The 14,876-nt window shown below is 47.7% G+C and overlaps 5 protein-coding genes across 5 annotated transcripts; 3 read left to right on the forward strand and 2 right to left on the reverse strand.

Annotated features, from left to right (window-relative positions):
- Window positions 1-4,213: 4,213 nt before the first annotated feature.
- N7537_000978 (short coiled-coil protein) lies at window positions 4,214-4,859 on the forward strand (the record flags this gene model as incomplete). Its single annotated transcript, XM_056892036.1, has 2 exons — window positions 4,214-4,533; window positions 4,627-4,859. The coding sequence occupies 2 exons, from the start codon at window positions 4,214-4,216 to the stop codon at window positions 4,808-4,810; spliced, it is 504 nt and encodes a 167-aa protein (XP_056757031.1). The 3' UTR covers window positions 4,811-4,859.
- A 2,134-nt stretch (window positions 4,860-6,993) lies between these two features.
- On the reverse strand, window positions 6,994-9,253 carry artA (14-3-3 adaptor artA). The gene is made up of 5 exons (XM_056892037.1): window positions 9,054-9,253; window positions 8,407-8,483; window positions 7,798-8,346; window positions 7,668-7,738; window positions 6,994-7,604 (listed from the first exon to the last, which is right to left on the reverse strand). Exons 2-5 carry the CDS (start codon window positions 8,465-8,467, stop codon window positions 7,500-7,502), a joined length of 786 nt encoding a protein of 261 aa, XP_056757032.1. The 5' UTR covers window positions 8,468-8,483; window positions 9,054-9,253; the 3' UTR covers window positions 6,994-7,499.
- Window positions 9,254-9,912: 659 nt separating this feature from the next.
- N7537_000980 (uncharacterized protein) lies at window positions 9,913-10,477 on the forward strand (the record flags this gene model as incomplete). The annotated part of the gene is made up of 4 exons (XM_056892038.1): window positions 9,913-10,046; window positions 10,182-10,247; window positions 10,307-10,372; window positions 10,459-10,477. The coding sequence occupies 4 exons, from the start codon at window positions 9,913-9,915 to the stop codon at window positions 10,475-10,477; spliced, it is 285 nt and encodes a 94-aa protein (XP_056757033.1).
- A 573-nt stretch (window positions 10,478-11,050) lies between these two features.
- Window positions 11,051-12,445, forward strand: N7537_000981 (ankyrin repeat domain-containing protein; the record flags this gene model as incomplete). The annotated part of the gene is made up of 1 exon (XM_056892039.1): window positions 11,051-12,445. One exon carries the CDS (start codon window positions 11,051-11,053, stop codon window positions 12,443-12,445), a length of 1,395 nt encoding a protein of 464 aa, XP_056757034.1.
- Window positions 12,446-12,674: 229 nt separating this feature from the next.
- N7537_000982 (putative nucleoporin Nsp1) lies at window positions 12,675-14,762 on the reverse strand (the record flags this gene model as incomplete). Its single annotated transcript, XM_056892040.1, has 3 exons — window positions 12,675-12,889; window positions 12,955-13,078; window positions 13,138-14,762. The coding sequence occupies 3 exons, from the start codon at window positions 14,760-14,762 to the stop codon at window positions 12,680-12,682; spliced, it is 1,959 nt and encodes a 652-aa protein (XP_056757035.1). The 3' UTR covers window positions 12,675-12,679.
- Window positions 14,763-14,876: the final 114 nt, after the last annotated feature.

Here is a 14,876-nt window from a genome sequence, read left to right on the forward strand (position 1 = left end):
TGGCTTCTCAAGTCACAGGGCACAATATCAGTGCCAATTCTAGGTCTCGTTGCCATTATGTAGAGCTGGGGACTGCTTTCACATTTTGACAACTTACCTTAATAGCACCTGGAACTGCCGATCAAAACAACATACTTCACCGCTAGCCTTTTAATCCGATCCTCCATAAATCTCACATCGTGCATTCATCAAATTTCCAAACAGAATGATTGGCAGAAATGGACTTGCAGCTTCTATGTTGTACACTCCGATTGATCCATCACCGCAAAGCATGACACAACAAACCAGAAATCCAAATCTGAAAACCGGATTACTTGATCGTCAGATCTGCGACAAGTGGACACTGGTGGCAAGCGATTGGGAAGTGTCTGTATTATGTGTTACCTACATTGGGTTTGGCGGGAGACATTGTAAGAGATATTTTTAAGGCTGACTTAGAATATAAGACATGTTTCTGGCGATCGATACACAACGTTGATGACTCTTGCCATTTCGGGTCTGTTGATGCAGTACCCATTTTTGCTGGAGTATAGACATGAGAAGCTAACAATAACATCTCTGTGTTCCCGGAGTGAAACATATGCAATGAAAGATCATTCTTTTTTTTTTTTTTTGTTCGGTGTGTACTCTCAAGACTACACCATAACTAGTTGGTTATACAACAATTTAAGATGATGTAAGACACCATTCTACGAGACTTGGCAAATAGATGTCCTCGGCTATAACATCGATATTAAACTCTATTGTACGCACTACGCGTTTATCTACTTCGGGCCATTGGAGGAAAACAGATTATATTCGATTCTTCAATGTATGGAATGATCGGAAGAAGCCTTTACACATACATAAGGTATAATCCTTCGGATCAAGCCTGCTGTAAACGGAAATATTGGAGCGACATACCTCGACATAGCTCACTAAAATATTAAGCCCTTGAAATTCTAGTCAAGATGATTGGATCTAAATTATCTATCGAAGAAAGAGGGAAGGTGGCCACTTAGAACACGGAGAGGGGCCAAAAAAGAAGCAAAAAGAAGGGGAAAAAACCCACTCTAACGTGCGACTAACATCCTTGACGCCTCATCTGTATATTGTAATGGGGGAACGAAAAAACGCGTTCGTATGGGTGGGTGGGTGGGGGGTTTCGGGATAGTGTAGGGCACAAATCAACGAAACGAAACGCACTTGCAGATCGGCGGATACTTGGGTTTTGACCGTCATTCGGAGTAGTTTTTGGAGAAAAGTAAAATAAAAGGCAATTTCAAAAGGTTCGCATGATATTACGATGTACAACTTATGGGGGATCCATGGGGATGTCTCATAAATAAAGTATGTAATAGCTAACATGTTTTATATTAAGGTGCTCATGGTCTGATATTGATTTTGTCTCAGTTGGCCCAATGACCACGTTCTTCCTTTTGCTTAGCGGGAACTATCGAATTAATATAAATGTGAACCAGTATAATAATTTATAACCTAAATACCCAAGTACCTAAATACCTAAATACCCTAAATACCTTATTACCTTATTACCTTATGTTGTTAAATACACAATCTTAAAAACACGGTTCTTATCGACCCTTTTGGATTACGACCCAAAAGCATGTCACACGCCCCCACCTCATGGGCTTCGGTGAAGAGCACACCTTTGGCAGTTACACCTGTGTTCACGAGATAAGTACTAGATACGATATCAGGCCTGAGCGTAGAACTGTTCCCCCTAGGGCTAAAAGTCATCTGACAACGGGATCCAGGAACGCATCTGGTTTGATAGAAGAGGGGGTGAGTTGGCTGTCACCGACCGCATAAGCACCAAAGCTAAGCGGGGCCAGAAGTAAGAAGTATGACTCCCTTGAATCACTTTTTGTGCTTAGTCTGATGGGGCTATCTCGGCAACAATGAAAACGATGCGGAAGACTAGTACATATCCCCGGACCTTGAAAAAGTGACGTCGGCAATTTTTGGTGTATGTTGGCCTACGGTATAATGCCGGGACCATACAAAGTTTGTAGGAGATTCACTGTATGTTGGAAACCATTTTAAGATCGGCACTTATGATGGTCAGTTTCACCTCCTTTCTAGCGGTCCATCGAATAGTAAGGAAGTATGTCAAAATCCATGGTAATGACTGATCGTCTGAAGCCCAAGCGTTGGGCGCACATTGGTTGTGAGGGAGTGGGCTAAGGACGGGAGATGGTGAGTGGTCGCGGGATATTACGACAGGCCTGAGGTGCGGAGCCAAAAAAAAAAAAAAAATGCAGTGCCACTGAACTTTCCTGTGAGGCAAGTTAGTCAGTTAGTTTCTCCGATTATATTTGGTCGTCATTTTTTTTTATTCGGGGGCTTTTTTTTTTTTTTTTTTTTGGTGGCGGTGGAGGCGGCTAACGAGGGGTGAACGGGGATTTATTGTCGGATCTGTTTTCCTGCCTTCCAATACACTATTCATTTTATGTACATTTTATATAATTTTATATTGGCAAATGGACAATTTACATATTAGGATATTTTTGTTTGAGCCCTCAGGACCTATACGGGGTATTGGTACGGAGTACTCCTTTGTCCCTCGGCCGATCTTACCCAAGGGCGGCTTGTATCTACCCCTTGGAAACATGGTCACCGTACCGAGATGTAGAATGATTATACATCGCAAAAAGGGTAGTATACGAGGTACCGTTCATCCTATAATATGTGTACTTTATGACAACGTATATGAGAAATTACGTTGTTGGGGCCAATGATATCCATGGCGTCATTTGACTCTTGAGGCTCGATCGACATTGCATGCCCCCCCTCCCCTGAAGGACGGGGGTATGACCACATGTGCAATATTGTATATTGTATAATACATTATAAATACTCTATAAGTAGACAATATAATATCGAATTTGAATTTCTATTATTACCCCCAGGTTATGACGGGACATTTGGAAATAGAGGATACAAGTTCCCGGCCCCGGGGAGCCTAAAATAAAAGAAGGCATACATACTTCGTACAATATACAGAATCGACTTAGAAAGGTATTCAATTTCACAATACGTGTCAAATCAATGCCACACTAGCGGTGGAGGCAGAAGAGCGGAACCGGAGAGCAAATGCATGCCCTATGAGGTACCAAGTACTCAAACGGAACATAGTGTAAATATGGAACTGTGGTGTACCGGGTACTTACCGGGAAGGTGTGTGTGGAAAGGGGAATCTAAGGAGCCACCCGTTAGTTCCTGAACGCCTCTCATTTCTAGAAAATCCCCTCTTTTTTCCTTTTTCTGTATCCTCACCGGGTCTATTTTATTTTATTTTATTATTGTATAATTATTTGAAATTTTATATGGTATATTGTCTAACTAGCTTACTTTTTTAATAGTGTGCCATACACTATCTAGGACATTGGTAATATATATTAATTCATTACATAGGTAAAAAAGAAAGTAATACAGAGCTTATAGAGGAAAAAATACAACATAGAGAGGGAAATAGAAGGAAAATAAGGAAAATAAGGAAAGGAACCCTCTTCGGAGGGATGATCCAAGGGACATGGGTCCTCCACCTACTGAAAAGGTGCTAAGATAGACAATTATACTGTTGACTCCATAGGTACCCCTGGTTACCACACCCGTCGTACCACAATTCAGGTCACTTTCAAGTACTCTGCTGTAACGCCGATACCGAAACTCTCTTCCTTTTCCCCCAAAGCTCTTTTCGGTTTTCTGACTCCCCTTCTCTCTTCGTTCTATCTTCTGTCTCTTCTCTTTGAACCTATTCCTATATCATCTCTAGCCTCGATCCCGCCTCTCTTGTGGCCAGCCTCTCTTTCCGGAAAGAGAGAAGAAGAAAAAATTTCCCCCAACAGACCTTCCCTTTGAACCTACTCCGGTTACGTTTCCCTCCTCTCTTCCCACCAATCTCGAATTGCATTCATCTCAACCCACGCCTTTCGAAATTACTCGCCTAGTCAGAGTCGGCCACGGTCGTCTTGAAAATTACACAATCCCCCTCTCCTACTCGACTTTTTACCGACCCGGTAGCTACCTCAAGCGTAACACAGATTTCTCATCTGGGGTACATCGCTAGGGGTAGACCGCGGTCGTTCATCAGCCGCCGCCTTTTTTTTCCCCTCCGGTCTCTTTTTAATCCGCAACCCCCAATAGTGGGAGCTTGATCATACCGCCATCCTGGACCTCCTTTCGATTCTGTGTGTCGCGAGCAGTAACCCTTATGGCATCAGATACAGAAATGACTGAAGCCTCCCCTGTTGATACTCTGCCGCAACCAAACGACGGTGGCCGCATGCATATGTCATCCCTCTCATCATCTTCTTCTATATCCGACGCAGAAAACGAGCGTCGAGGCCGATCAGAACGTCCGCGAATGGCGAGCCGCAAACCCAGTGCTTCAATCCTTGTCCCTCGGGACCACCCCGAAATTGAGATCGAGGAGGAAGAGTTTCCCCCAGATGACGCCCGCGCAATGAGCCCACGGAGAAATTCCGCCGATCTGGAGCGTTTGGGCAAGGAGGCCCGGCAAACCCTGCAGGAGTGAGTTTAAAAAGGCGTCTTAAAGCGTTTTCATACTGAATTACACGAATTCGAAGATATCAGTAGCTAACCAAGTGAACTAAAACAAAATAGACAAGCCAAGGCTCTCCAATCGTCCCTTCAGGCTCTTGCCGAACGTATCGATGCAGTCAAATCAGACCATGACAAGTTGGAAAACGAGAACAAAATCTTACAGGACTACATCGGTGGTCTCACTCGCAACATGACCAAGAGTGAAATGACTCGCAGTACGAAAGCACGCAAAGCTCAAAAATAAACTGGCTTTCCGAACAGATGTCGCAAGGTGGCCGGATACCTCATCCCGTGAATGTCAATTGGGAGGGATCGCCTGTTGTTTTACGGCAGGGGGGTTTCCATGCGTTGCATACGGTCGCCGGTTTTGCCGAGATTCAAACTATTTTCACTTCATTACGACGAAATCCCTGGTCAGCGGGTTTCTCTTCTCACCGCACATTCAAGCGGTCGCTCAATGAGTTACATGCCGAATGTCAGCATGTCACGGTCTCATAAAACAGCAGGGTTGGGAATTCCGTTTCTTTTTCCGCAAATGGGGTCAGCATTTACCCCGGGGCAATCTTACGGTTGCCATTTTCGCACACATCATATCTGCCACCCGACTGGTTCGAGTGGCTACCCTGGAACACACCACATCTCGGTGTAAACGCCACAGAGTCATCATCTCCGCAGTCCCCCTGTTTAAACTGGAATCGACTGCTAAACCGAGGGGTGAGCTGAATCCGAGTCATTTACTCAAGGGGGAACTTCAATTGTTCGTGACATCATTGCATGCCTGCTTGCACAGTGGCCACCTGACTTCTTGGCATTTGAATTTCCGGTCTTCGTGACATCATCCTCAAAGACGGTGTGCAACCTTTCTATCTAACGCAGTGTTCCGCTCTGCCTCTCTTCAACCCTGTCGATATTATTGGCTCTTTTTTTTGCTCTTTATTCCTCACTCGTTTCATTTTTGGCGTTTTTTTATTATTATTGTGGTGGCTCTGTGAACACGTTTCACTTGTACTTTTTTTCCTTTTTTTTTTGTTGTCTTTCGATGCATAGCACCTTGGGCGTTTCGGGGACTGGGACTAGACTCGATTTGATTGAATGGCTCTTGCTGGAGCATTGAAATGTTTCTTCGTCATGGGCATTGCATGGTGACGGTCATCGCCACAACAGAACGGCGTGGGAAGTGGAAGCATCTAAGAGGTCTTTTGGAGCAGTCCATTTATCTCTTTCCTCACATGCCTTCTCGATATTCGGGAGGCTCTCTGTACATCTGCATATCGACTTGTTTTTTTTTTCTCTATTTTCTTCTGCTGTCTCCACTGGACTGACTCTTGTCTCTACATGGGGAGACAAAAGGTGCCGCTTTTCATCATTGTTATCATTGTGGCTCTATTTCTGCTTCTTGCTTCTTGCACTTGACATACCCAGGAGCGTGCATGTCTCAGGTCGTCCATTTTCCCTTTATTGTCCTCATACCCCTTTTTATCGAGCCCGCGTGGCTGGTGGCATTGTGGTTTCGACCATAGCAATGGAAACTATTTCAATTGAGCATGTCTTTTGTAGATTTGTATAAAACGGATACAATTTCGAAGCTTGCTATACCAGGAGATAGATAATCCGATGCGATCCAAGAGTGATACTCGTCAAAACTCCATCCAACTTAACTATTGAGTCATCACAAGGAACAAATGAACGAACAGTATAGTATGCGTATCAAGTGAAGAAGCGACGATCAATCATGATGTGACACCGGCAGGCGCACATAAGCTCGATAGTGTTCAGCTAATACAGCCACTGATATCATTGCGGCTTCGTCTGCAGTACGCGGGCGTATGCATCTCCGCACCCCCTAGTCAAATATATAGTACCGATTTCCATTCTCCGAAACAAGACTAGTTTGTATTGACGGTCTGGTATTCCTTTTGGTTTACATACCTAGTCTGTCAATTCTGTGGGGTTGTCTATATCTTATACAGACCTTGCTGTACATATTGAATTATATGGTACATACTCTCTCACACTTGGAGCTAATTGGGTATGGATCTGTATTCCAGACCTCGCCTAGGTCAATATATGATATTTATATTTATATATTGCTGGTTGTTCATAGTAAATGATTAGATTGGTGTCCTTGATATGCTCATCGGTGGCTGTGCTGCTAACGGGCAAGATATTGTGGGCAAGGGAGTGCGTTGACCCAGAGACAGGATCTTCGCTTATCTGGCAGGCCTGGTTTAATTGGATAAGACAGCGTGGTATGTACTCTGCGGCATCCAGGGCAATAGACGTAGACTGATACACATATAGTCATTTATGCTTCAGCTACAATGATTCGTAAAGAATTACCGGAACAGTGTACGAGAGATTATCTTCGCAACCACATCTAGTGAGAACCAGAACGCCACATGGCACATATACGGGGGAGTGATAAATAGGAAAGGTGAAAAGCCAGGTTAGGGATCAGCAGGGATACCCTTGTTGAAGTCCTGATAAGGAACTGATTTGAGAAAATTCTGTGTATGTGTTGGGCTGGGAGAGTGCGCGCAAGGGGACTCTTTGGGTAGTTAAGAGGCAAAGTAGACAAAATAACAAGGAGAATGAAAAAAACGAAAAGAGGAGACAGGATGGAATATCCCCCAGGGCAGAGAACGAGCGCCGGGCCAAAGCAGAAGGCAAGTAGGCAAGAAGAAAAGATTCAAGGCAAAAATGGCAGAGCATCGACACCCAAAGGTCGCAGTATTTCTCACACCAAACCCTTGCGAGTCTCTGCGATACTATAGACCGACAATCGGGCCAATGCACCTCATCGTCCTTTCCTCCTTCGTATCCAATCTATGTCCTTGCACTAAAAGACCCGCCGCGCGCTCTCTTTCTCTCGGTTGTTCCATCCGTCCCGAGGACGCGTGTCCATCAACAAGGTCTTTTTAGATGTTAATCATTTACTCGGCGGCGGGCTTCTCGGCCTCAGCGGCCGGGGCCTCCTCCTTCTTCTCAGCAGGGGCAGCCTCGGAAGTGGGCTCAGCCTCGGACGAGGTCCAGAGGGTCTGGGTGGGAAATGCGGGTCAGTATATGAACAAATCGAATCACTAGATACTTTAAACACTTACGAGGTTGTCACGGAGGAGCTGCATGATGAGAGTAGAGTCCTTGTAGCTCTCCTCGCTCAGGGTGTCGAGCTCTGTAGACAAAATATTAGCCTTGGCCCATGCACGTAGAAAAATATGCATTTTAACATACCAGCAATAGCATCATCAAAGGCAAGCTTGGCGAGGTGGCAAGCCTGGTCAGGGGAGTTCAGGATTTCGTAGTAGAAGACTGAGAAGTTGAGGGCGAGTCCGAGACGAATGGGGTGGGTAGGGGCAAGGTCAGTGGAGGCGATCTCGGTGGCAGCCTTGTAGGCCTCCAGAGAGTAGTCGGCAGCACCCTTGCGGCGGTCGCCAATGGCGAACTCGGCGAGGTAGCGGTGGTAGTCACCCTTCATCTTGTGGTAGAAGACCTTGGACTCGCCGCTCTGGGCGGACTTGATGAGGTGCTCGTCCAGAACCTCGAGGATATCGTCGCAGATCTTGGCAAGCTCGGCCTCGATCTTTTGGCGGTACTCCTTGATGAGAGTGACCTGGGACTCGTTGCCCTTGGACTCCTCCTTCTGCTCAATAGAGGTGACGATTCTCCACGAGGCACGGCGGGCACCAATGACGTTCTTATAGGCGACAGACAGGAGATTGCGCTCCTCAACGGTGAGCTCAACATCAGCCGAGGCGACGACCTTCATGTTCTCAACCATCTCTGTGTCGCATTGTTAGGAGATCTGTGCAACTAAACGATCTAGATTTAAGAGAAACCAACCTTCATAGCGCTCGGCCTGCTCAGCGAGCTTGGCGAGGTAAACAGCGTCTTCGTGACCCATGGTGAATGTGTGTTTTCTACAGTCCGAACTATGTTAGCCAAATTTTTTTTTTCTTCCCTCAGATGAGTTTTCATTCTCGGATTGATAGTGTTTGAGATGAGGGCTGAAAATCACGCCATCGGATCAGTGCAAGTAGGCGATGGCGAGGGGTAGATATCGATCCTCGACCACCCCCCTTCAAATATACAGGGAAGGATCCAGTTGATTTTCCAGAGTATGACACAGAAGGTCTCTGAGTCAAGATATTTGGACCAAAGACTAAAGACCCTAGAAGATTTGGTCGATCATGACGATCGTGGCGGTTACAGGGCCCTTGGTCTTCCCGTATGTCGTTGGTATCGCAGGAAAGCGGTCGCGGCAACGGTTTAACGGGCAAACAAGGAGACGAGAACATTTGGTTTCCACCGCAAATTGTGGCGCGATTTCCATGGTTTGAATTTTGGGGAGGGGATTGTAGTTTTCAGATGGTCTCTTTCCACCATGAATGTTGGTATGTGTGGGTTTTGCGTTGATGACGGGGAATGGGCATAGAAATGGGGCGAGCAGAGGGCAAATTCAACTCGGAAAACAACAGGAAGACACTGACCTGGTTTATGAAAAGAGGAAAGGAAGGAGATTAAGGAATAGCGAGATGGATGAAAGATGGAAGTGAAAGAGTAGGGAGTTGAGAGAGAGGAGGTAGGAGGAAAGGAGGGGGGCAGAAGGCGGTGTTGTTGGGATTTACCTGAACAACCCACTTCAGGCTTTTGTGTTTTTTTGTGAAATATCCAAAAACAAGAGTACTTGAGCTCACTTGAACTTGTTCTTCTTTTTTAATATAATAAATTTTTTTATATGCCTATAAAATCCCCCAACATATTACTTTTTGCCATATACTATACACAAATCGTCTCTCGTCGCTTCTGTGTGGTTCGGTGGGCCTCCCACAGCGTCATCCCCCATTCCGCATCCGCCAATGGCCCGGGGGGTTCCTTACTTGCGCCTCATTCGAGATCACAAAAGGCAGACAGGATACGTTCGAAACAGTCTAGAACGAATTGGTATACGACATATGGTAGGGTTCTACTATCAGGCTATCCGTATCGTAAAAAGGTAAGAAATACGAGAGAGAGAGAGAAAAGTGTCAGCTGCAATAGATCAATGATGTGACCATCCCTGTGATCCCTGTGGTCAATGTAGTTGAAGTACCATATCGTATACACCCAAGTGGAAAGTCGAATGAGAAGGCCGCAACTTATCAGAAATTTTTTGTTCACATGACCTACACTCTGACATAAGCTTGCTCCTTCCGAATACCGTCACATGATGCTTCTTGGCATGTAACGTCATTTGCTATAAGCTTGCCTTGCTTTGGCCCTGGAGTTCTCTTACGTTGTCAATTGTCAACTTCATCCTGAATCCATTTCACAAATCTCATTTTTGACTCCTCTATCATCAAAATCATCATGCTTTGTCAATTTGTCCGTCCCGCTGCTACTGCTAACCGGGCCGTCTTCACCCGCTCCTTCTCGGTAGCTGTCCCTCGTATGGGCGAAGGTGACACCGGTGCTCCCCGCTCTGGTGGTGGTGCCTCTTCTGGGTAAGTCAGATGCAAGTTGACTGCGAAACTTACACTCCCAAGTTCGATTACAACGAGTAGACAGCCCTATGTCTGCCTGGCCGCAGTAAGATGACATCATAGCCATATGATCACTAACGTTTGTCCCTCTACTAGTGACGCATTCACCAAGCGCGAAGCCGCCCAAGAAAGCCTTTACATCCGTGAGAAGGAGCTTGAGAAGTAAGTTTTGCAATGCCGAGAACAATCAGGCTACAGCGGGGAGCTAATTGGTTTGACAGGCTTGCTCAGCTCAAGAAGAAGATTAGCGAGCAGCGCAAGCACTTGGATGAGCTTGAGACCCACATGTAAGTGCAAGTCTGGAAATACTCTCCTATCTATTTCATTTTTTTCTGTTGAGTGTAAATGGCATGGCTAACTGGCTTCTTTTTAGTGATGGCTTAAGCCGCTAATGGGATCCGTGCTCCCGTCTTTTGTTTAATACGAAGGACTCCTCCAATTGCTGTGTATAATACCATCTCCGCTCCAATGAGCTATCATGCCTACCTGCTGCCTTGAGATCGTGTCTTTTTCAGCGCCTGTTCCTAAACAAGACATCGCTCTGCCATAGCATATGGAGTTTTTCTGCTCTTGTTTATAGTGCTTAGTAGCTCTCTTGGAAATATTTAGGAAGGCTCGGCACCATCAACTAGTGTTTATTCTGTAGCCTTAACATACTACCTATATATTATTGCGGTATTTGTCCAAGTGCAAGGTATTTTCCTATTTTTTTCTAGACATGTTTATGGTGTTTTCCCATGAGAAGATCTCAACTAACTCGAGAAAATCGTCTTGTAATGAATATTGCCAACCTTCTCCACTTAAAACAAAGCGGAATGATCTACAGAGTAGCTACTCGGCCCTGCCAATTAACTCGACGCCCATATACAACAACACCCACAGGGGGTTGAGTTACTTGGCAAGGACCAGGTATGCTGAGGCTCCTTCCATCTTACTTAGACTAAACCTCCGACAAATACCCACCCATGGCTCTCCTTATCCTACCAAACGAGCTTCTCCTAGCCATAGCCGAGACCCAAGACTGCCAAAAGGACATAAATTCATTTGCAAGGACCAGTCGACGCTGCTATATCCTCCTAAACCCTTTTCTCTATGCCTACAACATCCGACATCAACAAGGGAGCGCACTCCATTGGGCAGCAGGCCAGGGACAACTAAGAACAGCCGAAGAATCACTCCGACAAGGAGCAGATATCGAATCGAGGCATAAGAAGACAAGAAAAACGCTATTGATACAATCCGCTCAATGTGGTCATGCAGATATTGTTTTATTGCTGTTGGCCCATGGAGCCAATCCGCACGCCAAAGGCGGCCAGGGGACCAAAGACCCAATCACATCGGCTGTGCTCCGCAACAAAGCAGCCGTCGTTAGCATTTTGCTCGATAACGGCGTTGATGTGAATTTGACGGGCTACAAGGGCAGCCTATTGCATCTTGCGGCCGAAAAATGCCACAACAGCCGCGAGGAAGTGGCGAGAGTTCTTATTCAGAAAGGTGCCAACCTGGAATCTATGAATGACGTGAAAGAGACTCCGCTGCAGGTGGCGTGTGAGTCTGGCTCCGTGGGAGTGGCCCGATGTCTAATAGAAAGCGGTGCCAACTTGGATGTGCGGAGTCTACATGGAAGGTCGCTCCTGCATCTGGCATCCTCCATGGATATCAATACCACCAAGTTGTTGGTGGAGAAAGGAGCCGATCTCGAGGTGCGAGACAAGTATGGCGAGACACCACTGCATCTGGCATGCTGGTTTGGCCGGGTAGAAACCGCCACGTTCTTGCTGGATCAGGGTGCAGATATAGAGGCAAGATCGTCAAATGGGAGCACACCATTGCTGCGGGGGTTACTTTGGGAGTGCAGTGTAAACAGAGACCTGGGGCCGGCCTCTGTGACCGCTCTTCTGCTGGATCGAGGGGCCAATCCAGGGCAGGGAAATGACTCCAACATCACACCATTGCATTGTGCGACGTCGAAAGCAGATTTGGGGCTTTTCAAGAGATTCCTACAGTATGGTGCCGACCTAGAGCCTAAAACTAGGCTGGGAGTGACGCCGCTGCACAAACTAGCATGTTCTGGCGCTCTGGAGTCCGCAAGGTATTCGTTGCAAAAAGGTGCTAATGTACAACCAAAAGACGGAGAAGGCAATACGCCATTGCACCTGGCAGCGCAGAAAAACGACGTGGAATTTGTCAGTTTACTGCTAGATGCAGGCGCTGACCGGCTGATCAAGAATCACAAGGGTCAATTGCCTGTACATCTAGCAGCAAAAGGAACAGCTAAATCAGAAGGAGCACAGAAATTCGAAGAAAGACAGAGAAAAGTGGTGGATCTTCTGGAGGCTCAGTCCGAGCATCAACATTAGCAATAGTGACCAGAAGGACATAATGTACAATAAACATCCGAGAAGAATTTGTCAATCCCATTGCATAGGATTCTACAAAGGTTCAAAGTTGATAATCACAAAGCGTATGAAAGCATTTTATTGTGACCGACTATTAGCATTCCCTGACTACAACAGAACATTCCCCCAAAGCACATCGAGGTGCCAAGTAGCCGATAACTCCGAATTCAAATCATTAGAAACCATCCACCCCCTTTACCGCCCTTGCATGAAGGAGCGGTAGAAATCATCAGCGGTGTTGTTGTTGCCCATGCCATTGTTAGGATAGCCGTATCCGAGACGGGCAGAGATTGATTGGCCTGCTTTTTGGGCGGCGGCAACCTTGGACTGCAAGTCCGAAGTGCCTTGGTCGATGACCTGCAGCTGGGACAGGTGTGCGTTGAGAATGCGGACAATCTGCGAGATCTGTAAAAATGCGTGAGCAAAAAGAATCCCCACAAAAAAGGGACCAGTCCTAGGTTGTGACGTACCGGCTCATCTGCTTTGTTGGTCTTGGTCAATGTAGATGAAGCACCGTTGACTTCTTCAATCATGCTAGTAAGATCCTTGCCCATTTCGTCCAAGCGTTCCGAGAGCTTTTCAGCCAGTTTGTAACTAATGGCTATATTAGCAAACCCATAAATATCAGATATTGTGTTGCAGGTTGTACTTACGTTGTCTCACGCTCCTGGTCAGGTCCTTGAAGGGACTCTCCAGGGCCCACCTGCTTGGTAACCATTTCGTCGACTTCACGCTCGTATCGATCCAACCATGAGCTAAGCTCATCCTGTTGACCTTCAACTGCTGATAATTGACGCTCAACCTCCTGGGTAGCTCGATCCGCATCAACAGTGCTACCGTACAGCTTCTGGACTTTAGTACCATTATCCACCAGCAGACGGTCCCACTCGGAAACCTTCTCCGCCTGCTCGCGGAAGTCCTTTTGATATTTGCCGAGATCTGTGGCCCATCGGGTAATGATCTCATCCATGGTTTTGTTCTTCAGACGTGACTGGGCCGGAGGTGCAGGCCCCGTGGTAGACTGGCCAAGGGAGGCGGGCCCAGCTGCAGCAGCGCTGGCAGCGGTTGTAGTAGAAGCAGCGGTGGTTTGACCACCAAGGGGTGCTGAACTGGTAGAGGTCGCTGGCTGAGTCGAAGGCGTAGTAGTAGCAGCTTGGCCGAACAGGCCGCCCGTAGGTGCAGCAGATGTAGTAGTAGCAGGTGCGGCAGTGGCCGAAGTACCTGGAGTAGTGGAGGGAGCTGAGGCCCCAAACAGGCCTCCCCCAAGAGGAGCCGTTGCCGGAGTAGTGGAGGGAGCAGCGGTAGAAGTGGCACTTCCGGTGGAGGGGAAAAGAGATTTTTGAGGGGTAGCACTCGACGTGGCGGGAGCCCCTAGTGAGGGAGTTGTGTTTGCGGTAGAGGCAGGGGCGCCGAGGGCCGGGAATGCAGACTTTGGAGCGGAGTCGCCGGCGGGAGCAGCCGTATTGTTGAACAGAGACGATGTCTGTGAGCTTGGCGCACCACTCGCGGGTGCAGCTGTGCCGAAGAGTGGCTTGGAAGGGGTGTCTGCAGTAGTCGTAGGAGCGGTTTGTTCGGCTGGCTTGTTTGCACCGAATAGGCCGCCGCTGGGCGCAGCAGCGGTTGCACCACCTCCAAACAGCGGCTTGGTTGCTCCTCCAAACATATTGTTAGATGGCTGCGCCTGTGAGGTAGCAGGCGTGGTAGATGTCGGCGCTGCGGTGGGGGTAGTCGAGGCTCCGGGTTTCGCAGCCCCGAATAAGCTGCTGGGTGGGTTGGATGCAGGCGGGGGACCAGCAGGGGTGGTGGAGTTGTTGCCGAACAAATTGCCTCCCGCGGGAGCAGGGGTGGCTGTTGAGGCCGCGTTGCCGAACATACTCTTTGTGCCTGCGCCACCGAACAGCGGATTGCTGGCAGGTGTGGTCGATTCTGTAGACTTGTTGGGAGTCTGGCTGGCGGCAGCGGCGCCGAAGAGTGAGTTGGGCTGCGTGCCAGTTCCGGATGGAGCCTTGCCGCCGAAGCTGAAGGCCGAGGTACCGCTGTTTGTCGCATTGGAAGCGCCTGCATTGCCGAAGGTTGGTGTGCTTTGGCCACTTGCGGCATTTCCTCCGAACAGCGACGGCGATGCGCTGTTGCCGGTGGCCGAAGCTCCAACATTACCGAAGAGGCCACCACTAGACGCATTGTTATCCTTGTTGGCGCCGAAAGCATTGCCTGCTGTGCCGAAAAGACTTCCGCTAGAGGCGCCAGTAGAGGCTGGGGTTCCGAAAGAGAACGCCATGGTGTTGGTGATCGAGCTTGAGGATTGGGAGAGAAAAAAGCTGGACGGAGAGAAAGCACCAGTGACACACGGAGCAGGGGAGGTGGGCCTGCAGAATGGATCAAAAGATCCAAC

This window comes from Penicillium hordei (genome assembly GCF_028827395.1).
Source record: "Penicillium hordei strain IBT 12815 chromosome Unknown utg000001l_segment0_segment0, whole genome shotgun sequence".
Classification (NCBI taxonomy): domain Eukaryota; kingdom Fungi; phylum Ascomycota; class Eurotiomycetes; order Eurotiales; family Aspergillaceae; genus Penicillium; species Penicillium hordei.